The following is a 25094-nucleotide window of genomic DNA, read 5'->3' as shown; positions in this document are numbered from 1 at the left end:
GCTTATGTGAAACTTCGGAGTTGGATTTGCAGGATGCTTAGGAATGTAGGTTAAAAGGTTGATTTTGCAAGGTCTCCTTCGCAGCAAGGTGCACAAGCATGTGCTGAACATGCGAGAAGAATGCAAGTAGCAGAGCTGTCCGTTATCCAGCTCCCTGTCTGTGGACTTTTTAAAGGACTGAATTATGGCAAAGTCCTTTCATATCCTCTTTTTCTCAATAACACGGGCATGATGCTTCTTCTTTGAGGAATGTTTTCTGCTTCCCATGTAATTCCAGATGATCTGAGCACCTGATTTGGAGAGGCCGTTGCAGACCTCACGGAATAAAATTAAGTTTTTCTTGAAAGAGCAGTGAGGCAGATGAGCTCACTGGGATTTGACAGGCTGCTCAGGAACCTGAAGAGCAGAAAGTTGGCTGCTCTGACTGTGAGGCTGTCCTGTACCTGCTACTGTTGGCCTGACGGCAATGTTGTAAAGCAGAAGTCTGTTTGTATAATAGTGATCTTCCTTCAGGAGGCATGGTTGAAGCACAAAATCATTTCGAGTTAGAACAGATGCCATTGTTACGTAGCGATTTTGCTAACTGAACCTTTGTTTGTATTCCTCTCTTTTTAATGGTCTGGGTTTAAACTTTCTTCACAGAATAAAGAAAAGTTGGAAAAACTGAAATGCCAGGCAGAACAGTTTTGCCAAAGACTAGGCAAATACCGCATGCCTTTTGCCTGGACAGCCATTCATTTAATGAACATTGTGAGTAGCGCTGGAAGTTTGGAAAGAGATTCCACGGAAGTCGAAGTTGGCACAGGAGGTACAGTATATGGCATCTGCAGAAGGGAGTGTGGTCAAATCCAGAGTATACTGAAGCCTTGCTTCATGCACTCTGTCTGCTGTTGCTCCTTTTATCACTTCCCCTCCCCTGCTCTAGGCCTTTTGATAGTCTTGGGTCGTGGTTGAAATAAAACAGAAAAGTCCATCATAACAAATGGATTTATCTTTCAAGGATTTTACAAGCAAACCATCTGTTATATTATTTAAAACCAGGCTTCTAACTGAGAGAGTGTTACAGGCTGATGAACATTTTCCAAAGGAGTGGATTAATCTTTGTGAACCACACGGCTCATCTGAAACTGCTCTTCAGCATCCCCAAAACTGCCAACTTCATCATCTTTCAGAGCAAGAGAAATACATAAATCTCCACATGATAAAGATTTTTATAATAGCAGTAAGGCACTGGGGTGAGGTTGCTGTGAGAGGAGCAGAAGTAGTCAGCTGTGCTTCATAGCCTCCTGATGCCTCAGGAGTGTGATTGTCTTAGCATAACCACCTCTTCTATCATGCTTATTGCATAATTTCCAAAGGCAGCAGATATCTTCTTGTGTAGAAAATCCTGCTTGGAACAGAGGTAGACTCCTGGACAATTGTTTTTCTTTTTTAATATCTCTCCCTTTTTATTTTTTGTTTTTTTTGAAGAACGCAAAGGATCGTGGTCGGAGAGACGGAATTCCAGTATTGTTGGGAGGCGTTCGTTAGAGAGAACCACAAGTGGTGACGAGGCTTGCAATTTGACCAGTTTTAGACCAGCTACTCTGACAGTGACAAACTTCTTTAAACAGGTATTGTATGAAGCTACCTAATTAGGAAGTTGCTTCTTGGGCAGAGTTATTTGATCATGTGAAGTTAGTTTAGACCTGAAGGGGTACTTTGTGACACTTTCAGTGCATGCAATGTCTGTTCCCTCATCACAAGATACCTTTGAACAACATGCAGTGCGTTTATTATCCTGTGTGCTTATCCTGCTACCAGCAGGTCCACAGTTGGTTGGTGGATTCTTTCAAGAAGTTTACTGTGAATAAATACATTTTAGAACTTGAAACTATTAGCTGTTTTTGACTTTAGTGATGAAGCATCATTATGGCTTAGAGACTTAACCATTCTAACTCAAAGAAATGGGTCTCCCCAGAAGAATGTTGGTTTATTTTGCTCCAGATTTTTCTAATGTGCACTGGAAAAATAACTGTTTGGACTTTTGGTAGGCATAGTTAGCAAAATGTTCATGGAAGCAAGTGCACAAAATCCAAGGATAACTTTTTTAGGTTAGCATGTACCAAAAAGTATTCCAGATACTTGCCCTAGTCTAGGAGTTGCATATCCTCTGTCATGATGTTCACTTGACTCCTTTGGCTTCATTGGGTAATAGAAAATCCCCTTAAACCATCAGGAGGCTCAGAAACAGTTTCATCAATGTGATTTGTGCTTGGCATCAGTTCCCTGAACACATCCAGTGATGCCCAAGAAAACAAAGCATTTCTCATGCCTTTTTTGCTGAGTGGCAGCTCTCCCGAGCCAGAGCTTGGGATTTCCCTGAGAATCATTGGAAAACATGATTAAACAGAATAAATTTTGTAGTTAAGCTTAGAAAATGGTTTCAGTTCATTAATTTTTTCTAAGGTTTGCTTAATGCCACATCTGGTTAAGGAAAATTATTATTTGAATGTCACCTTTGTGTATAAAATGGATTTAATAGTGTACAACCAGATATTTTTTGGACTGATTCCTTGATCACTGGGAATACAAAAATGTGTATTCTATATATTGCAAGTTGACTAAGCTCTCTTTTTTCTGATTGTTTTGGTTGCCTGCCAATTTCACTGTGGGTAGCCATCCAAAGTCTGCTCTTAAATTCAGTGGTGTAAAGAAGGAGAAATGTCATCCAGGGCATGAAATTATACTGGTGAAAACCATGTAAATGGAAGGTGACTCCTGCCTCTTCTGCTCAGTGCTTTCAAGAAACTCAGTATGACTGAAATTGGGGTTTGCAAATATTATCTTTGGTGTCTCAGTGACACCGAACAGTACGGGAAATACCTTTCACTTGGGGTGTTAAAATCTAGTTATGTCTTGTATTTACCAAAAACTTAGAAAGTGAGGGGAAAAAAGTATCACAGTATTGCTAATGTAGCTATTCCATTCACTGGCCTTGTTCTGCAGCCCTTTTTGTAATACACACCAGTTTAAATGTGGCGATAAATAAGTAATGATCTGCAGAATTGTAGATCATTATGTGTATATTTACTTTGTTCTCTCTGGACTACCCTGAGACAGTTTGTTTTATTAATTTATTATTTAAAAATCTCTACATGTTGATTTAAGATTTTAAGTTTTTAATTCTTCTTACCTTTTATTTTTTATCTTCCTTTAGTATCTTTGTGTACAATTAACTATAATAATAAAGTAATAGAATACTGAGCATTTTTATCCTTCTATTTCCTTTTTTCTTTCATATTGGGTTTTATTACCTTTATAATCAGGTATCTTCTACTTTTGGATAGTTAAATGGTGGCAAAGTGACATTTTCTATACTGTTATAAGAAAATTTTGAGCTACTAGAATGTGGCACAAGGAAGATTGACAGCAAACTCCTTCCAGTTCCCACTGTTCATTAACACTCCTCTTGACAAGTAAGACTCTTTTAGACTTGTACCAAAGAAAAGGCAGGGGAAAAGGAAGGAGGATCACAATGTGAATGATGGATATTTTTTCAAGCCATTATACTTGCTAAAAAATGGATATTTTGGGGAAATCTTTTAACAACCATTCTCAGTTTTAAAAAAGATAATATTGATGAGGAGACAAAAGGTTTTTGCTGAAAAGTTCCTGCAGCTGTCACGATGATTAATAAGATAAAAAGGGAAGGAAAAGGGATGGAGAAATTAACTGTAATTTAGCATGTTAATGTTAACACCTTGTTCTGGGAAGGTACATTTTGATGTCAGAGGAGACTACAGTATCAGATGGTTTATTCATGCTCTTGCAGTCCTCAAGGATTGTGTAGATAATTTTTTTCTTCCTGACTCCCAACAGGAGGGTGATCGCCTGAGCGATGAGGATTTGTACAAGTTCCTTGCTGATATGAGACGGCCATCATCAGTATTACGGAGATTGAGACCCATCACAGGTATTGAGCAAGATCTTTCTGGCTTATGCACATTAAGGTTGTTAAGTTAGTCCTTCCTAATTGCCACCCAATTCTTATAAGCAAGTAGATGAAAGAAAACCTGGGAAGTTGTCGATGGCAATCCTAGAAGTGGCATTTTGGCAGTTTTTTTCACTGATGTTCACATGCAGCTTTGCCATGCTGAGTAGCATCTGTGAGAAGAGGATACAAACCCCAAAGCCCTAAATCCATCAGGGACTGAGGAGCTTCTGTTTCCCTGAGTAAAACACTACTCTCCAGCTGAGGGGAGGTCTCTCTGCTGGCTATCACTTGGTTAGTAGGAACAGACTTCATCTCTATTTGAGAAAGAAAAATAGAAACACCAGCCTGCCAGCACTGAAACATCACCAGTCCATGACCTATGCTATTTCTGACAATATTTACTTAACCTGCTGTTGAAAATCTCCATTGACAGCAATTCTACTGCTTCTATAGATTCTCTCTCCCAGCACTCCTCTGTCTCTCTGGTGAGATTAGTTATTAAGAAAACTTTCTAAAATTATGTTTCTGAAAAGTAACCTGATTATGTCCTGTCCTGCTCTCAGGGCAGTTGCCACAACCTTTCTGGTACCTGAATGCTGCTAGTTCCCTTTTACTCACATCCATTTTGTAGTAGACTAACCAGGCAGGATTTTCTTTCAGCCTTTTGATAAAGGTTGTTAAAATTGCTTGTGGTTTTGTTACTCTGTTCCAGAGCTTCTTTAATCTATCCATGCTTTTCTTCAAGCATGGTGCTCTTTATCAGGGTACATTCTTCTTCTGAGACCTCCTCTGTACCAAGCAGAGCAGAGGAATTTGTCTCCAGTGTCTTACACATGAAACTGCACTAATATATCCTAGGATGAGTTGTACTCAGTTATCCATGTGGGTCCTTTCCAGCTCAGAATATTCTGTGATTCTGTAATGGTTGTAGCTTTCTTCCGGACATTGGCCTTTTGTCACTGTTGTCAAACAGCACTTTTCTACAGAACAGATCCATACCTTTTTTTTTTTTTTTTTTAATATGTCTGTATGAATGGTGTCTCCCTAATGCAAGCCCTTCACTCTTTATTGAGTTTCACCTTCATCATTTGATGCCATTTCTCTACTTCTTCTGTCCTCCAAATTTTTACAAACGTTTTAACCTCAGTGATATCCACCAATGTGTGTTGTCAGTACTGTCAGCTGACTTGCTAAGGAAAATATTCAAAAATCTTGTTGCAGATTAGGTTTCAGCAACTTCTGATATATCTTTTCAGTTTGATGGGCAAAATTCTTGATGAGATTTTGAATATTGTTTTTAGTGCTAGTTGGGTTAGTAGCATTATGTAGACTGTATTCCCCAGCCTGCCTATGAGAATAGCATTTGATATTTAAGATACCTCTTTTCTGCTGGTTCTTATTAGCTGGTACTCAGCTTCATTCGCTGTTACTTGTTTTTAAAAAATCCATATTGGCTGTAATTTATCACTCATTAATTTATGAAATTAATATATAGGATATTAACCTAAAGAAAGAAAGCATGAACAAGCTTTATTGATGTATATTTAATTTATATTTATTATAATTAAACCATTTTCTTCTTACAGCTCAATTAAAGATAGACATATCTCCAGCTCCAGAGAATCCCCATTACTGTCTAACTCCAGAGTTGCTGCAAGTCAAACTTTACCCAGACAGCAGAGTTAGACCTACAAGAGAAATCCTGGAGTTTCCTGCCAGGGATGTCTACGTTCCAAATACCACGTACAGGTTAGTTTTGAAATACATCTCACATTTCAGGGCCTGAGAATGCCAGGTCCAAAAATTCCTATCTTATCATGTGGTTTGTTGCAAAACTTGCTGCATCAGTAGATATGCTGTGCCAGAGAGACAGAAAGGGTCCAGACTGACATAGCAGAAAATTCACAGTTCTCTAGGGATGAACATGGTTGTGTAAAACTTGGCTATGAACAGGGACATGAGAGAGGTTTCTCTACCTTGCAAAATTCAAAGTGGAATTTGGTTGAATTCTCTTTGGATTTGCCTAGGTTTTAAATTTTGTCTGTGTGATGAAGCCAGTATCCTCTTACCAGTTTTACTGCTTACTGGCACTTTAAATGGCTTATTTTTGTCTTTACACTGGGGGATAAAAATGAAGAAGATGCATAATCCCTTTCATATTTCCATTCTGATTTAAAGGCAATTTCCTTGTTTACAATGCTTTAAAAAAAACTATGAAGATCTGGAAGAATATTTTTTTAAGCATTTCAGAAAACAATAACCTTTCTATAACTAAGTGTAGGCAGTGAGCAGATTTCTTTTCATTATTTTTCCTCTATTAATTTAAAGCTCTTTCACAGTATCCTTGAAGATAGTACACTTCTGAATGGTGTTGTCTTCATCTTCAGTTGAGTAATTTCACCACCTTACTCACAAGATCAGTTACTTCTTGTCATAAAAACTGGATAGATACAGACCAGATTCTTAGAAAACAAAGCTTACAAGAAAGAGTTTATTCAAGTTCCGCATCTCATGTCTTTTTGGAAGATTTATTTATTTATTTACGGTAGAGGTTCGACAGGTAATTAAACACCACAAAATACACCAGCACAAATAAGCAGCACTGTGTGTTCTCTTCTTTGTGATAAATCCATAAGAAGTAACAGTATTTTAGCAGCTTCTTTGTGATTAGCACATTCTATTCACAGTTGTTTCACTCTGACAAATTACAATTTAAGACCACTTCTTGGATGGTTGCAAATGTAGAGATAAAAAAAAAAATCTGTACTGTACAAGGGTTATACAAAATATGCAAGTCAATATGACTCAATATAACTGCAGAATTGAGGTCTTTGTCAATAAACACTTCTGCAGCAAGCCACCTGCAAGCACGTCAACAGTCCTGCTGCCTTCTGCAGCTGAAGTTAACCAAATGTGTATGTGTTCTCAGGAGCAGGACCAGCACTGTCGCATGGGTTTTGCCTATAGGGTTCATCGGATGGCACCATTGACTCCATTGGAGTTGCCCCCAGGCGCAGTTACTCAGCTGTTCTCTATTTGAAAGGTGTTTGGTCGTGTGCTCACTTGGTGTTTCCTTTCATTTCTCAGTGAGCTATGCTAAAAGGTCACAAAGGGATGGGTCTAAATCCGTTCCAGATGAGAAGAAACGATCTCTTACTCATTTCAGAAAGCTTTGAAGCTTAGCCCTTAAGTTTCAGTTTGTAAACACGGTTCTTAACCTATTCTTTGAAGTGTGATATCTAAAAGATTAGGTCGGTGCTCCGGCTTACTTGATGTGTGTGTACACATCTACAGCTGCGTGAGTACAGTGCTTCAGCAAAGATCAGCCTGACCTAGATCACTGAAAGTTTGTTTGGAAATACACAGATCCCTAAAATGGGGAGTTACTCATCTTTTGTTTGCCCACAGAAACATTCCACAACAATAACATGAACCAAACAACAAATCAGTCACTTTATGAAACAGAATTTCTTATTTTTCCTACAAATTAATACCTAAATGTCATCTGTAGCATTTTGCCAGCCCTTTATGTTTGCTGAAACACTTTTCCTGTTCCCTCCTACACAACCCAGAGACAAATGCAACAGCCTGAAAACCCTTTCCCCCAAGCAATATTATCTAATACATGAATAGGCAGCCAATTCCTAGGCTAGGCATTAGGGTTTGATCCTGGGGAGGTAAAACCCTACTTAACTTATAGCAGGTTGACCTTTGGGCTAGGGTGAAGGAAAATACTCACCAAACATATGGTAAGACCATCACATATGCCTCAGGGTTTGTGTCATTGGAGAATACACCATACAGTGTATGGATTTGGATATGCACCTGTTACTAAGCATAACATGAATTTCTCTGATGTAGCAGTGTTCAGTGTGTATGTTCTGAATTCACGTGCGTCAGGTTAAGCATTCAGTCAAAGCTTTTTAGATCTGTCGGGTGTATCATTATTTTGGTTGACTTGAGCAAGTAGTATCTTCCTTTTTTAGGCTTCCAGTATAAGCCTTTACTCCTGTCTAGTCTTCCTTTTGACCTTGGTGCGACGTATTTCCCGTTAAGATTGGTTTCCTCGCATTCGCTGTGCCACCAGCCTCCTAAGAAAAAAGATTGTAATGTCAGTTGTACCCTATTGTGCTCAGTTTCTTTGTACAGAGTTTCCGTTTGCAACACAAATCTTCTTTAGTCCAGTTCCAGCAAAAGTGACAATTATCCTGTATACCTAAATGAAATGTTGCTTGCACATAAACTCACTCACACTTGCCACTTGAAGGCCACCACACAAATGTTGTGCTACCTGTTACTGTCAGCTTCACATAAAAGTGGTGCTGCACAGAAAACGGCATGCACAAATGCTACCACTGAATTGGGACACCTGGGAGGTTACCTCCACTCTTTCATGTTTCCTGAGACCCTGCCCAGCAGATTCCTGATTTCCCAGTGCTTTTCTCAAGTAGAAACAGGTAAATCTCCACATCTGGAGGCCGAAGAGCCTTTGGTAAACAAATTATTTTTTTTTATTGGCCCATGTCCTTAACCACGAGCTAGAATCGTGAGCCCAGTTCTGCTGGCAAAGGCCTGGCCATGACCATTGTGCTAAATATGAAAGTCTAGCACTTTGGAAGTCATTGCCCATCTGCTTTGTGGTCATTAGAGCTGCGTAACATGCTCAGCATTGTTTCAGACATCAGCAGTGTTCAAGCTACAAATGACATGCACAAAACGTTTGCTGCACTAAGTAGGTGCCTGGCGGGCAGTTCTGTATCCTGTAGTTTTATGATTAATTGGTGGCTTTTTTGCTATAAAGTGGCAAAACATAAAAGCTTCATTAAAATCAAAGAATGTAGGAACCCTTTAATTGCATTATCATTAAAGAGAACTGTCTTCAGCCTCTCTTCTTTCTTCCTCTTTTGAGAGTGATTGTAGCATAGTGTTGACAAACAACTAAAATCTGTTGAATGATGGTGAGTTTCCATTCTGAACTTTTGGCTTGTAGCCAAAATGGAGCCAAGAGTCAGTTTGTCTTTTCCTTTTTTTTGCAAGAAGGGTTGAAACAATCCAACCTAGGCTGCCCTACTGGAGCAGGCCTCAGAAGAGAATCTGCCCAAGAGTTTATCTCAGCTGATTGTGCTGATTCTGTTTCTAATGCTGGTCATTTACACAGCCTCACTATGCTTTAATTTTGCCTTCTATAAAGCACAGAGATGATCCCTCGTTGTAGGGCCCAACAAAAAAAAAAACATCTCCTGTTCTTTCCTGCAAGGACAAAGATGCTGCTACCCTCCCTGTTTGTTTCTAAAGTCAAGCAAATACTGGTAACCACCCACTAAAGCATGCTACTGTCCTTCACTTAACAAGGAAACAGCCACTTTAGTGTACCCGGCCAGCATACTGATACCTAGGTAGTTTTCTGGGCAGTTGAAGTTGTTTATTACGGCCATGTCATGGTCTGCAGTTGAGAACCGCAGCTCTGTCTGCTCGGGCAGCGCGTTGGGGATGCTCCCAGAGATCCGTGAAAGCTGAAGCGTGTAGTCTGTCTCTGGGCCTCCCAGGTCGAATGCGTACTCAACGTAACGTTTATTATCTTTCCAGTCCTGCAGCTCGATCCGTAAGATGTAGTCCCCTTGTTGAGTAATGGAATAGGTCTTGTTCAGGCCCAGCCAGAATTCCTCTGCAAAGTGATAGCAAATAGGTGCTGTAAATATGGAGCCTTTAAAAAAACATTGATCATGTTTTTCAGATATCTAACCCATACCTCATTCACCTTTACAATATCATCATTTGAAAACATGTATTTAAGTAAACAGTGCAATGTGAGAATCAAGAAATGTCAGAGGTGAGGATTTGGGGACAGAAATTACCTGGCGGAGAGTTAGTGGGGGAAGGTGCTAAACTTTCCCTAAAAACCCATATCGCTCCCCCTGCTATTGAATTTGTTTTTACAGATAACCTGTGGTTGGTATATGTGAAAATATAGTATTTAAAAGGATTTATTCATTGCTTTAATTAAATCAATAATATGAGCCTTGGGAACTGTTGATCTTTTCAGAGGTCTCCTGCTGCATTCTTTTTGTTTACCTCTTCCTAATTGCACACTGGTGATCAATAAAAGCCAGAGATATAAATGAACTGGAGCTTCTCCCACCTCTTGTGAAACTCTGGGTGGGAGCTCAAGACATTTAAAACATGCATGATTGGAACTGCGTGACAAATGAAGCAAATGACATACATAAAACCTAATTGCAAACGTTGTTTTTTAACAAAAGAGCTGCAAAACTAACCTGAGGTTTCGATACCCTTGTATACAGAGTGAATTTAACCTGAGCATTTTTCTTTTGCTATAATTCTTGAATAATTGCTTCGTAAATTATACTCATTAAGTAACTAATTATCAGAGCCACTGGTGTCAGTGCAGGATAGGTAATTGCCCCACGTAGAAATAGTACGGCTGAATCTGAATGCCATACATGCAGGTGGCATTTAGAGCAATAGAAGACAAGATGAGTAAAACACCCCACAAATTACAGGTGTGGAACAGTAGCCTGGTGTTTTCTCACCTTAGAGCATGCAGCACCAAACTGACCAATACGGAGCTGAGCATTATGCCATCCTCTGACACTGGAAAGATGTGGCCTGATGTTGGTTTAATGTATGGGAATTGGAGGCCAGTAAAGGGGCAACCATAGCATTCAATACGATCAGACACACTATGTGGGTAAAAGTCAACCTCAGTTGTGAGCTACTGGCCCAAAATGGTGATGTTTTCATCTCTGCTCTGCCTAGAAAGTCAAAATATTTTCTAAACCAAAGTAGAATCATTTCATTGTAAGAGAAAAACAAGGAAAATACTCTGGGTAGGAAGGCTGGTAGGCAGCTCTTGGTAATAAAACTTCTTTGGAGTTGATGATTAACCCTTAAATGTGGATGTTTCCTCAGCCTGGCCAGCCAGGTGAGGACATTGGCCACCACGTGGGGAGCTGGAGGTGGTTGTGTAAGGGAGCACCCACAGCTTCAGGTGCTCTTGAAAAAAGGAAAAAAAAACAGACAAATCAGGTGGTGGTTCTAAGGGAAATGTGGTTGCAGAGAGTTTGAGAGAAAGTAGTGAAAGTACCTCAGTGAGGTAGTATTTTGGGTGTTACTTCAAAGCATTGTGGGGTGCTTTTGTAAATAATAAAATCTCAATATCTAAAATAGCATCCAGAATGCTCTGATTCAGACTTGATTCAGCAAAAGTTTCTAGACGTGTTTGAAGATGTGTCTTGGAGAATTTTACTGAATTACACTTTCTGATAAGTGCTTTTCTGGTGTTCCACTAATGAGGCAAGCTGCTTAGATTTGTTTGTAGATTTTGTCTGCTCCTATGTGAACACCTTTCTGGGAAAATTCAGCTTCTCAAATCAATTTATACAAAGCAAAGAAAACAGAAGAAGCATTTTTACCGTTGAGATCACCAAACCCCTTGACATAGGCGTCCCAGGTTTGGTTGAAATCCAGTGATCCATCCACTCGGTTCTGGATTACGGTCCAGGAAGTGCCTGCAGATGCAAAGAGGAAATAAGTCACAAAACTGGCTTAAGTATTTGAAGTACTGGGGAGAAAATTCAGCCCTACCAGCCCCTGACACACAGAAGGTGCTGCTGTGGCTGCCCTTCTGCTGCCTGCCTTTAGCTGGTGGTGTTTGACTGTTGGGAGCCCAACTCCAGATGAGGTTTGAAGTGTTGGAGGCCACGGCTGGCTAGGATGGCCGAGATCCTGCTCCTGACCAGGTCATGACAACCTTGTTTAACGAATTTCAACAAATGTAAGCAAAGGAGGGTTTTGCACAGGGCAAGCCCATGCCGCTCTGTGTACACATCCAAACATATCCCATCGCCCTGTCACGTTTGCACCAGTGTGTTCCCAGCCAGCTGTGGCAAGGAGCTGTGCGGGGAAGCTGGAGAGGACAGAGCAGCACTGCAGGATGCCAAAATGGGGGAACAGTCCTCTGGCCAAACTACGTGTGGCCTCTAGACATTGGCAAAGGAAACAGCCAAATTGGTTTCTTACAAAGATAGAGCTTGGGTAGGTGCTTTATGTTTGGTTTGTGGTGGTTCTGTGCAGCCTCTCCCAAACACGATGCAGGAATCCTGTCTCCAGGACTCACCTCTTTGGGTTGGTTTGATATACCTAAGTCATAAGCACCAATCCATGCTATCAAACAAAATTTTACTAAGGCGTTTAAATTTGCTTTAATTAGGAAATATTACTTCATGGTTGCAATGTAGTGGACTTTATAATCTCCATTTTTATTCTTTATAACTAAAGGGGATTTACCTTTTTAATATTAATATGCTTGATATTAATTGTATGCATATTGATAAGAATAGTATGAATATACTAAATAGCACATGACAGAAAGTACTTTCCACAGTATAAACAGATAACCTAGAAGGAAGGCAGCGTTGTGGGGACTTTAGGAGAAAGGAAGGTGCTTGAAGAACATACAGAACAGTAAGAGAAGAGAATACACATGACATGATAAGTGATTGTGTACTTTGGGATGAGACACAGCTTTTTGGCTTATAGAAAACTACTTATTTGAAAATTGGACTGTTGCTAGCACAGCTGTCTTACCGAATTTTGTTTCACAGTAGACATCGAAAGCTTCTGAGCCATTAGGCTTAATAGTGTAAGTGCCACTGGTCTGAATGCCGCTGTTGTACAGAGCGGTGCAGTCAGGAGCAGCACCTAGGAAAGCAAGCACCAGACAATTACAAACCCTCTTTTGGATGTGGTAAGTTTTAATTCAGCTTTGTGACTTGAATTATTCTATAGAGTAGCTCCAACACAACACCTGGAACAATCTTTTTGGCCATTATCACGATAAAGGTCATGAGATGGGCAAACTGCTTTGAGCATGGTAGTAGCACTGCCAAGTTGTATATACATTGGACCACCTACATTTGGGGTTGGCAAGGTTTCAATTCAGATAATTCTGGAAAATTTGTAAGGCTTAAGACTGGACTCATAAATTTCCCAGTTAATGCTGTTCCCATCTCTGCAGTTCAGAAATGCATCTCAACTTTAAAGAAAGCTTTTCCAAATCATGAAGCGAGCTGAAGTAAATTAGTTCTCGGTTCATACTCTCTAAGACAGGCATCAGCAAGTGGCAGTAAAAGGATTGCCACATGGAGTGAATGGAGGCTGAAGATTGAGGCCAGGATTATGGCATTATTGGATGTTGTTTCCATGTGCCACCCCAGAGACGAGTATACATACAGCGTGGCTAAACAGATTATGGCATTTACCAAAGCAGAAAATCCATCTTCTTCCAACAGCACTGTATGTAACATAAAAGCATTTTGCTTTTGGTCTCTGACTACTAAAAACCAAAAGCACTGTAGTGTGTAGTTGCAGCTAAGGCGTATGGTCTCACCTTCATATTTGTATGTTACAGCTGTGGAGTTGCGCACATAAAAGGGGGTGGCCTCTGGTTCTGTGTGCTCCCCAGTGAAGGAGTTCTCTGCGAGTTCCTGGAGCTCGATGTGGTTCAGCTGGGAAGAAGCATAATTACAGACTGTTAATTTCCCAAGGCTCTGAAATTATGAGGTTCATGTATCAAACTGAGCAATGTCATGCAGAGAGTAATTTTTTTATATGAACATAACCCTTTAAAGTAGCCAACTTATGACATAAAAATAACTTGAGAACCACACTGGTGGATTTCAGGTGTATGTTTCTGCTCAGGTGTATGTATCTGCTCAGACAACACAGGATTCCTGAGGTGAGGAAGTGACCAGTTCTCACGAGGTGCACCTTAATGGGTAAACAGACTTAACTTATTCCCTCAGGTGACATCACTTAGACGAATAATACCGAGATCCAAGAGCACAGAACCCACGGTTCCTTTTATAAAAGGCATTTTTCCTTTATAGCCTCCTCTTACAATAAATTAATAAATTAAATATGGGCACGTCAGTTCTACCCAGCGTTGCGGTTACACATGTTGAGCTGCAGCACATGGCTCCCTATTGGAGTGAATATTGGAAAAGAAGAAAGAGATGGAAAGTAATGATGCTTAGAAGACCAAGGGAACAAGAATAATAGGGTAGATAATAATAATAAAGAAAAAGAAAAATAGCAGTCAGGAAAATAGAGCAGCCTGGTACTGATCGACAGTGCTTTGGAGCTGCGTCCTCAGCCGTGTGCTCTAGCCACAGCCCCCAGGCTGGCAGCACAGCAGTCGTTCACCCAAAAAGGTCCCTGTTTGTGGTCAAAATTGCTTATAGCCTCCTCTGCGCTCCCAAAACATTAAAGAGAGGGATGGCTGACCAGAATGAATGGTGGGACGCTACCTCCTTCAGTGTTATGAGAGGCAACGGATTCAGAAAGGAGAAATGTGATGGTTACTGTACCTTGTCCTCCAGCTCCATGATCTGGTTGTGCTGTTTGTCGAGCTGTGCGTGCTGGTCCTCCACGATTTTGAGAAGCTGCTTGATGTGGTTGTCCTGCCGCTCCACAAAAGCCTGAGGACAGGAAGGGAGGGCAGGGGTTTGTGGTTAGGGGCAGCAAAAGGCCTTCACAGGGGCACTTCCTCAGTAACTCATCACAGGGGCAGTTCAGAGGCACAAACCATTTAACATTGCCTTTTCCATGGGACTTTGTGCTTTTCCTCTAAAGGTCCAAATTTCTTTGCCTCTGAAGTGGACACCCAACCTTTTTTGATCCTTTTGGAGGCAAACTACAGGCAACTTCATAGGCTTCTGTTGTTGCTATTTTCCTTATGTTTTCACGTGAAGTTTACATTCTGTGAAGCTGATCCTTGATTCAAACTAAAAATATGGCACTGACAAAAAAAAAAGGGATGATGCCCAGTGTTTAGGGTATTAGCTTGGGATTTGGAAGGTGAGGATTCAACTTTCTGCTCTGACATGAACATCCAGTGTTTTATGCTTTTGCAGAATACAGTTACTACTTCCTTTTCCCTAGGAAACCTTGTACCCACCTACGTATTTCCATGTATTGGCATTAAGTCTATTAACACCTGCAAAATTCTTTGGTCCTGGATGGTCCCTGCAGACACTACAAATGTCCCTCAGTTTAAACTTCCTGCTTCTGTGCTGAGCAGGCAGTTCCTGGTGCATTGATTTGTAGTGAGCTGATGACATAAGAAGCTATGGGCTTGGTAATCAAATCATTTTCCTGATTTTTTTTCCCCTCATTGTAATTACAGATTTTTTTGAAAAACACATTTGCAAAAACTGAAAAAGATACAGAGCCTTATCACTATTTTCTCACTGATTTCACTGGGGAATTACACTGTAAAACAAACCACTTGTCAAATTACAACACTGATTCTTAGAAGGTTATTGCAGTGATTTATTTCTCAAAATACACAGTAGAACTACAGTGAGGGTGCAGGGAAAAGATGAGCATCTATTGTATAACTACCGATAATAGCATTACGATTTACTTTGGCTTTGTGTGTCAGGGGTTCTTACAGATTTACTTACTTTGAGTGAAGAAATTTCATTTGTCTCTTGCACTGTAGGCTGGGTAATGGCCAACTTAGTGACTTTGTCCTCCAGTCCCCACACCTTCTCCTGCAGCTGGATTTTGTTTTGTATGAGGTCTTCAATCTTCAAATTCATCTCCTGCGAGAGATTCTTTATCTCTTCGTTGTTGATTTGCAGTCTGGCAGTAGTTTGGCGGAGCAGTTCTTCTTCTTCTTTGATTTCATTGGTTTGCAGTGAGAGCTCATAAAAGGACTTATCAAAAATGTAAAGTTTTTGAAAAATGTCATTCATCTGCCCCTTTGTCTTATGCACAAAGTCTTTAAGACCGTGCCCAAGCTGGAGGAGTCCGTTGGCTAAGATTCGTACATCATCTAGCATGGCAAATCTTGATTTTGTCTCAGGAGATGCAGCCGAATCAAGGGCAGAAAAGTCCTTCTCAGCTCTAGCTGAGAGAGCGAGTGGGGCAATGAATAGAAAGATAAGAATGATTTTCATGATTTCTGCTCCTGCTACGCTTTGGTTGTTCAGGATGCAGAGACTTTTCCTAATAGTTTTCACTGTGTGACTGTTCTGTGTTGAAGAATTTAATCTATATATACTCCTCTTCATTTTAGAAGAGGCAGACCAGCGAGTTGATCATTAAACTGTGTGTATTTGAACGAATGTAACCCCTCTCGAATCTAGGTTGATACCTGGGAAACCTGAGAGCCGGGCACGTTGCTGATTAAGCTGCCTCTGAACTTTTCCATCTGCCAGACGTGCTGTTATAAAATGTTAATGAAGATGTATGACGTGTTTTTGACACAAGGCTTTTTTAATAGATTAATTGTGGGTCATAATCTCGATAAGGTCCAAATTGCTTCTTATTTGTGTTGTCTGATTCCTTTTATTCCCTTAGGATTATAAAAGGGTTTACGCTGCTCAAGAGCACTGGATGCTGCATTTCGGGTTATGCAGCTCTTTGATAAGCTGTGGAAGGGCACAATATTCCCAGATGATTCACACAATCTGATTCTCATTTTGTACCGTGTTCTGATGTAACTCATCGTACCGCAGTGGATTTGCTTGTCAGCTAGTTCAGATTAAGTGAGAAAGTGGGAATTAGGTCCAGAGATTGTCTGGATGTGATTCTGCTGTCTTAAGGTTTGTGCAGTAATTTACACCATATAAAGCTTATTTTTTAAGAGCTGCTTTCCAGAGGTGGGTGAGATAAATAATACCCTGCTTACATTTCTCACCTTACCATTTCCCTTCCTGTTTAAGATTCACACTGAATAAGACAAGGCTACGGGTACTCTGAAATAAATGTCCAGTTCTGCACTGGGTCTCTGCGTGGAAGCATGTGTATTTCTCAAGGAGTAGTGCAGTGTGAATGAAAGGTATTTTTCTTTCTGGAATCTCTCATAGCAATCCAAAAATCAGTCCATGCTTAATATAGCCTGTACTTTGGAGGATTTTCAGGTTTTTGATAGACTTTTTTTTTTGTTGTTGTCCATGTACATATATGTGTACAATACGAAGCATCAATAGAAAAACTATTTACAAAATTGTTATCTCATACAATGAATTCTTGTGTGATGAAGGGTTGATAATGTGCAGGTAACCTGCCCCTTCCCCCCAAATAATTAAATAACACGAGTGTATTTTCGATCTCTGATTAATTGGTGAATGTTTTGTACCGGCAGGATTTGGCTTACTGTACTGTCTGAGCAGCCTTTGCTTCATTTGAACTGCAGTGTGGTGTTGAGCAGCTCTTAAAATATTTCAGCTGGACAGTCCTTTTACCTAGAAATCCTTTCTGAACTGGAAAGAGGCCTGAGATATGTACAGACCAGTGCAGAGATAACCTCACAGCCCTCCTAGTTCTCTAAGTGCAGAAGTGCAGAAAGAGGGGTTCTGGCCAACTCAGTGCTCTTCTGGTTCTCTGCTGCTGCCCTTTGCAAAGCAGGAGCTGAGCCCCCCTGCATGATCCTGGGCTGCATCTGCTCGCTGCAGGCAGGTGTAGCACGTGGTAGGGAGCAGCTCCGTGCTTAATTGCTCATTTGAGACTGGAAGCCTGTAGGCAACAAGGAATCTGGTTACAGGCCGTCACTAAAGAAACTCATCAAATCTGTGTTTACCTGGTCCTGATGAAAATCTGTTAGAAAAATTGCTAGAACAATTAGGGTTATTCACTGGGTGGTAATCAGCCTGAAAGGTTTGCTTCGAGTCATCATTCCTGCAGCATTTTCTCATTTCTTAATAGCAATGGAAATACATGAAGAGATGTTCAAATGAGTTAAAAAATCAAAAACCAAAAAAGAAAAACCAAACCCCACACACGTGCAAGATCTGGTTTGCTCGCATATTGTGCCTATGTGGGGATTTCTTGGGGATCTTAAGAGCTTACCCCTGAAACACGTGATAGTTTTTACTTTGAATGATAGACTGAGATAACATTTTACCTGATAACCCCATTTAAACAATTCCAGTGTTTAAAAAGTAGATAAAATGTGCTTTCATTGTAGTGGTATTTTCTGTAGGGAAAGTCCTCAGACTGTCACTTGTGTAGATGACGTTTAGGTAAAGTTTTTATCTGGGCCTGACACTGCTCTGTAATAGGGAACAAAGTCCAGCCTTTGGCATCCGACACAGGGATTTGGGGCTGCAAAACTTGAAGAACTGGTTGCAAAAGTTAGAAAAAAAATACATTAAAAAAAAACCAAAACTTTCCACAATCCACTTGAAAATACTTGGGGTGGCTTTGTGGTTTCAAAGAAATTGTGTTGAAGAGTTTTTTTAGTTCTGTTTTAAATAGCTTTGTATTGTCCACATTACCTCCAAAAATCTTTGTTCCTTAGTCTTCGGAAAAATAGAGGAAATTGCTCAAGAAATGCCAATAAGCAAACAATTGGAGATGATTTTACCAGGTTTCTGCAGCAGAAGAAGCTCCTGCATGTCCCCATGCACCAATGCCACCGCAGCTCAGCCAACAGCATGAAATGGGACCTTGCTTGTCCCCGAGCACTGCTCAGATGTGGCACTGCCCCGTGGGAAGGTTTGCTTTGTGAAGGGGAAAGGCAGTCAAAATGCTCTGATGTCAAGTGTTAAAAGTTCACGACTGGCTGCTAAGCACATGCAGCTGTAGATGTTGCCGTATTAATGCCAGTGCCAATAAAGTCAGGCAGTGCTAAGTGCTCTTGAAAATGCCACCCTCCAGGTCTTGGATGTCACAACAGTCACACAGCCCACAAGCGAAGCGAGACTCAGGAAGACAGGGGAAGGAAGGCCCTCTGGTATGGTGAAACCATAAGGTTTGGGAGCTGTGGAAACTGTAAGGAGAAATCCTGTCCCTGAGAGCTGTTAGCCCAGTCAGGAAAAGATGCATTTAATAAACATGGTCCTAAAGATCTTTGATGCACCTGGGTGACCCTCTTTAAGTGGGCTTTAAATGATTTTTATAGTAGGAATAAAGCAAAGAAAAAGGTCTCTGGGATTTACTGAAAAGGAGAATTTTAATAACGGGTAGACATCCCCTTTATGAGTTAGGACCAGCTCTTAATGTTTTAATACATTTATGAAGAAATTTGGAAAATGGCTACAATCACATTGAATAAATATTTAGGAGAGTGCCTGGTGCCATTATATCCAAGGCTTGGGAAGCCTTTGCACTTTAGCCATTCATTTTTACGGAGGTAAAAGTACTTTTGAGATCTGTTTGAGATAATAATGTAAGCTTTGCATACATTTTGCAGGGCATTGTAATAACGGCTCCAGACACAAGTCCTTGGGTTTAAAGCTTTTGGCTGAAACTTTTATTGGTAGGAATCAGTGAATAATCATCAGGAGGTAGCTGTTGCTTGGAAGCATAAGGATTAGCTGTCCTTTTGTTTTGTCATTGTATACCTGGCCTGGTTGTTGGTGCTGCAGTGTTATTTTCGTGGTAGATCCTTCCCCTCACTGTTTTCAGAGGGTGCTGGTTACACCTCTGGTGTCCTGCAAGCACTACTGAGCTTTGATATTTGTGCATACAAGTAGTGAGATGAGGATTTACAGTGTAATGACCCAAGGAAAGAGGGTACCAAGGTAAACTATCTCATTCTCTTCCAAGGTCTTAGCATTTCTCTCATCAAGCTGCTGAAATGACTCCTTTTCTCCCAGGCCACAGCAGAAGAGCTGGTAGGAGAACTGCAGGCTTGGTTTAGGTTCCTCCCTGCTATCCAGCGTAAATCAATCCCCAGCACAAGACCGCCCTTAGTGTAGGGATCCTGTAGCCAGGCTTCCCAAATACATTAAATCCTTCTCTTAAGCACTAATAATACTTAATAAAAGTTTTATGAGCAATGTACATTTTAGAGTAAATTTTCATATCCATTTTCATTTTAAAAAGAACATCAAGGAGCAAATGTATTCATGCCAGAACAAAGTAATTTAGTAGAGCCACAAAAAAGGCACAGGCCCCCTCTGAAACAGTAAGAGAACATTGATTAGGCAAAGCGACCAACGGGGCTGGGATTCAAGAACTTAATTCAGCATGAAGGACTTGAAAGGGAATAAATTTCCCATGTGTCAGCTAAGCATATTCCTCTGCCTGGAGGGGTGAAGAAGTCTGGCTCCGTAACGCGGCCCCACGTAGCCTGATGGAGCTCTGCAGCCACACTGCCCTTGAGGAGGTTCCTTCTCAGGCCCTTAGAGCTTTCCTCAAGCCCAGCGTTGGGTGGTGGTGGCACAGAGGGGAGCACGCGGGGTATCAGGGGGCAAACGGAGCTGAGAATGTCAGAACCAAGTCTTTGGATGGGATTAATTTGTCCAAACTCTGGCTTCTCAGCTGGCAGTTTTGGTTGATCCCCGTCTTTCACCGAGTGGGTACTGGGGTGTGGAATTGAAAACACCATCTCCTCTGAGGCATTGCAGAGGTTCCCTATCTGCTGAAAATACAAGAATACAGATGTCAATTTAGGTCAGTCCGTTGTCACAGGAGAGTTGTAACCTGAATTTATGAAAGGTGAAAGGAAATTAAAAAAAAAAAAAGTCACAACAAAGAAGGTATTCAACAGAAACCAGCCACTCTCCTGAGATGTTTTCTCTCCACTTGAACTTGCTAAATAGTGTAATCACTGGGAAATTTTTGATATATTTTTCAAGGATCTTTATAAACAGGAACTGTTCCAAAATACCACATGAGTTAAGACTTCTGATGTCTAAAGAAGAGGTCATTATCAAGTCACTTGTGCGGGTGTGCACGTGTCTTCAAGAGAAACCACTGCCTAATGGAAAATAACAAAGTCTTTGCTCTGATTCTGTTTCCTTAGGGGTTAAATAACAGCACTAATAACGGTGTGAATGCTGTCATTCTCACAGAGGTGCCTTTGTCTCTTGCAGGAACCTTCTTTACGTCTATCCTCAGAGCCTTAACTTCGCCAACCGCCAAGGATCTGCCAGGAATATCACTGTCAAAGTCCAGTTCATGTATGGAGAGGACCCCAGCAATGCTATGCCGGTGAGGGGAGAGCTTTGTGCTCAGTGTGAATGCTGCGTGCCGACAAGACAGGATACACATTACAGCCATAAAATCCCTGTGTTAAAGAAACCTCACTGAAATACGTTTCAAAACCCAAAGTTCCAGGAAGCACGCAATCAGAACATCTCAAGGTGTTTATAGAGGGCGTTTGTATGGAGTATGCAAAATAACAATGTAGTAGTATTTTAACCCAAGAAGTTGGCAGCGGACACCCTGTGCTTGGAGTAGTGTTTGCTTCCATGCCTGAGAAATGAAGGGTGATAGTTATACTTGTGTTCGGTGCCAGAAGTGATCAGCACTTGGTGAAGGTTTAGGTGTGAGGTGCTTCCCCCTTAGGCTGTACTTGTACAGCTCTTGTGAAACTGCCCTTCCTTGTAGTGTGGTTTGAGACTTTGTGAAGAAAATCCCCTATTTGTTGTTACTCACTTGTTAATTTCCTCTGTTCTCCTTAGTTTGCCATATCTGAGCTCTGTTGTCCTGATTCTCCTGATCTTCTCTCCCTTCCCTCCTTTCCTCTAATTTCTCCTGAATTCATGATCTCCCTGATTTTTGCTCTTTTGCATCTGCTAAATAGCGGGGAAAATCTCTCATTGGCTCTGGCTGGCAATGTTTACATGCATCAGTTCTTCAGCTGTATCTGTGTGCATGTGCAAATGGGATTATTAAAATTGTAAACTCCTCAGTGACTGGGTAAAATGTTGCATAGAAGTGAAGGGGCACGTACCAAGTAGTTGCAACCGCACAGAGCTGCACAGACCCGTTAATAGAGCTGTAAATAGGATTGTGGAACAGCTTCTTGGCACGGTTTTATGGGGGATTTCTGTTGATTTTTTTTCTTTTTTACAGGTCATCTTTGGCAAATCTAGCTGTCCTGAATTTTCCAAAGAAGCTTACACAGCTGTAGTCTATCACAACAGGTAAAACATACGGCAGTATGTAAGCAGACGTGGCTCCCAATGGATATAGCGTGGTTCCACCCAAAAGAAGTTTTACCACTGTGAATCTGTCTCACTGTTATTTATGTTATTTATGGAGCAATGACTGTGTGCATAGCACTTACAGCAACACCTCCAGTGTCAGTTGATGTCATTAGAGCTTTGCAGCGACGAGGAGACTGAATCTTTGTGTGCTCTGGTACAAATCAAAAGCATCGTGTCAGAGGCCCTGATCCTGAGCACTTAGCTCAAGTCAGCAGATGCTTTATATAGAAGCTTCAAGTTAGGCATGATGATTTATGTTATAAACTCTTGTTAGCATGTGCTTTATTATTGTGTTGAGCAATTAGGTACTTAGAGCCTTTTAGGCTATAGTTACAAATTGGAAATACTTGGTCTTGAAAACAGCGTCACAGCAGCTCAGGTAAGGAGTGTCGAGTCTGGCCTTACCATGCTGCCTGTCTTTGTGGTTGTACCAGGGAGAAAATCCTCTCCTTCAGACTGGGTACGGTGGCAATCTCCACCCTGTGACAAGAGTTCATTGCTCGTGGGGAGCAGTGCAATTCAGAATCCCTGTGTGAGGGGAGGGGACAGGGGGAACTGCAGTGCAGCAAGCACCAGGCTGCTGCTTGCATATTTTATGCACTGGAAATGTACACTGGAAGTTTTTCCAGTCCTTGGTAATTAGAAAGTGAAGCTTTTAATCTCTTTGGATAGTCCATAAAACTCTTTCCTTCCAGATACTTAAAAGATCTCAAGCATGAGATAGTAAACCACACTGCTTATATTGATGACTCAGTTGAGTGTCTGGTCTCTTCACAGGTCGCCTGATTTTCATGAGGAAATCAAGATTAAGCTTCCTGCCACTTTAACCGATCACCACCATCTGCTTTTTACTTTCTACCATGTCAGCTGCCAACAAAAGCAAAACACTCCCCTGGAGACTCCAGTTGGATATACCGTGAGTGTCTTTCAATCTATTTTTCAGCTCAGGATACATCCATAATGCATTTATTTGCATTTTGTTTAGCATCATTGTCGATATATATACTATTTTAGAGTTTGAGATAGTCAAGCCTGCAAAGTTCAAGAAAGCCTGGAGAATTTTTTGGTTTTTATTATTTTTTAATTCCTTTTCTTTAAAGTGGATACCGATGCTTCAAAATGGACGGTTAAAGACTGGTCAGTTCTGCCTACCTGTTTCATTGGAAAAACCACCCCAGGCTTATTCAGTGCTTTCTCCAGAGGTGAGTTGTTCTTTGTTTTGAAAATCAGGAGGAGAATTCTTCTGTCAAAAAAGTGAGAGGATATATATGTACCTATATGTTTATGTGTGCATGTGTATTTTTAACTCTTATTTCCTAAATGCCAAGTTTAGACAAACGTGTGTCTTTATGCATGGGTACACGTGTATGATCTGACAGTAAAATGAAAAGAAATGGCAATTTTAATGAGAATTACTGTAGCTTTACTTTCTGTCACATCCCCATTCATCTTTGTGCTAACCTGCAGGTTCCACTTCCCGGAATGAAGTGGGTGGATAATCACAAAGGAGTTTTCAATGTAGAGGTTGTTGCTGTATCATCCCTCCATACTCAGGTATGTTTGTGCTGTAATTAGTCATTGGAATATGAAGAGCCTGATAATCTTTTGACAGTTGAAATACTGTCGAAGTTGATACTATGAAGGGTACAGTAATTACTTGTAGTGAAATTGCAATCTCGTTTTCAGTTCTGAGCCAGCAGACCTGTTATTCCACATTCTGCTGTGAGTATATTTGAGAAGTTCTGCTGAAAAACATGAGTAGTTTGGCCTTTATTCACAAGGGTTGAATGGCCAACACTGTTTTCAGACCTCAGACTGTTGTTTTTTATTACAACAGATCTAACATGCAGTCTAGGCATACGTTTTCTTGTTTTGCCTTTTCCCCTCTGCCTCTTTTGTTTCTCTGTGTATTTTTTGTGTGTCTTTCTTTGATCCAAAATGAAAGATGGCAATTGTTTTGACTAATCATTTCAGCTTTTAGTTTATTAATTCCTCATACTTCATTTTGATGTTTTTTTTTTGTGTATTTTATTTGTGCTGTAATTAGTACCATAGCTTTAGTGTATTTTTGTCTGTTTTTCTAAATTCTTAGAAATGCAGTCTGTGGGTTCTCTAGTTTTGCCCCGACCATTTCCGAACATTGGTTGATTTTAGTTGAATAAGACATATAGGCAGAGCTCTCAGATGTTGTATTTCTGCTAATTTTGTGAGATTAAATAGTTAGATAGAAGACAGTGAAAGACATAGAGATAATCCACCCACGAGCCACAAGTCCACAGAAAGCAGTGTTCCTTTGGAAGCTTCTTGCTGATTATTATTTTTTGCTTATGTGTAGGACCCTTATCTTGACAAGTTCTTTGCACTTGTCCATGCTCTGGATGAGCACATGTTCCCTGTGCGAATAGGAGACATGAGAATTATGGAAAACAACTTGGAAAATGAACTGAAGAGCAGCATTTCAGCTTTAAATTCCTCTCAACTGGAGCCGGTAGTGCGATTTCTTCATCTCCTGCTTGACAAACTGATTCTTCTGGTAGTAAGACCTCCTGTCATTGCAGGCCAAATAGGTATTTTATTTAAGTTTTATAGAGAATTACATAGCTGAGAGTTTGACACTTCCAATTTTATCATATTTATGTAGAAATAAAGAAGTCCATTTTTATGCTTTATTTTAGTGCCACTAATATACCATGTATCTTCAAAATAAAACATGCTGGCATCCAGATCAGTGGTGACATACACAGGAGCAATATTTAATGCAGAGGTTTTCAAGAATGGCTAGTAATTTGGTGTCCAAGTTGAGGTACCAGAAAGGAGCCTGACTTTTGTAAATTGGATGCCCAGCACTTTCTTAGCATTGGAGCCTGTTAAGGTGTCTCCATACTGACATTCAGAAACTAAGCCTTTCAACCTCACTAGTCACCTTGGAAAACCTTGAAGTAGGTAAGTTACGAAGATATAGATGCTGTATGTTCCTGTAGCTGTTGTGGATCTGATGCAGTCAGCATGAATAATCCCTTCTTTTGCTCCCTGTTATGGGCTATGCCTAAATGGCATAACTGAGCATTTAACGAAACTTAAATTCTTGTTATTTAAAATGGTAATTGGGATTTTTAACAGGAAACTGGAGTTTAGACATGATGGAGTGT

General features: G+C 40.6%; 2 protein-coding genes across 17 annotated transcripts in view; one reads left to right on the top strand and one right to left on the bottom strand.

Moving 5' to 3' along the window:
- The window catches only part of DOCK7 (dedicator of cytokinesis 7), a 97624-nt gene that overhangs the window by 32592 nt on the left and 39938 nt on the right, over positions 1-25094 (top strand). For all 16 annotated transcript variants that reach the window (XR_011810839.1, XM_072041443.1, XM_072041445.1 and 13 more), the window contains exons 11-20: positions 643-808; positions 1471-1613; positions 3862-3955; positions 5563-5725; positions 20827-20944; positions 21812-21882; positions 22723-22861; positions 23046-23147; positions 23413-23499; positions 24281-24512. Coding sequence is in view for 15 of the 16 variants with exons in the window: in XM_072041443.1 (XP_071897544.1) it covers positions 643-808; positions 1471-1613; positions 3862-3955; positions 5563-5725; positions 20827-20944; positions 21812-21882; positions 22723-22861; positions 23046-23147; positions 23413-23499; positions 24281-24512 (1315 nt within the window). In the remaining variant the exon portion in view is untranslated. The remainder of the gene's footprint in view (positions 1-642; positions 809-1470; positions 1614-3861; positions 3956-5562; positions 5726-20826; positions 20945-21811; positions 21883-22722; positions 22862-23045; positions 23148-23412; positions 23500-24280; positions 24513-25094) is intronic.
- On the bottom strand, positions 6491-16041 carry ANGPTL3 (angiopoietin like 3). The gene is made up of 7 exons (XM_005022891.6): positions 15463-16041; positions 14365-14475; positions 13386-13503; positions 12584-12697; positions 11410-11505; positions 9369-9641; positions 6491-8067 (listed from the first exon to the last, which is right to left on the bottom strand). Exons 1-7 carry the CDS (start codon positions 15958-15960, stop codon positions 7886-7888), a joined length of 1392 nt encoding a protein of 463 aa, XP_005022948.5. The 5' UTR covers positions 15961-16041; the 3' UTR covers positions 6491-7885.

Source organism: Anas platyrhynchos, chromosome 8, assembly GCF_047663525.1.
Source record: "Anas platyrhynchos isolate ZD024472 breed Pekin duck chromosome 8, IASCAAS_PekinDuck_T2T, whole genome shotgun sequence".
Taxonomy (NCBI): domain Eukaryota; kingdom Metazoa; phylum Chordata; class Aves; order Anseriformes; family Anatidae; genus Anas; species Anas platyrhynchos.
The sequence above is the reverse complement of the archived record's forward strand: the minus strand, read 5'-3'. Positions and strand labels throughout refer to the sequence as shown.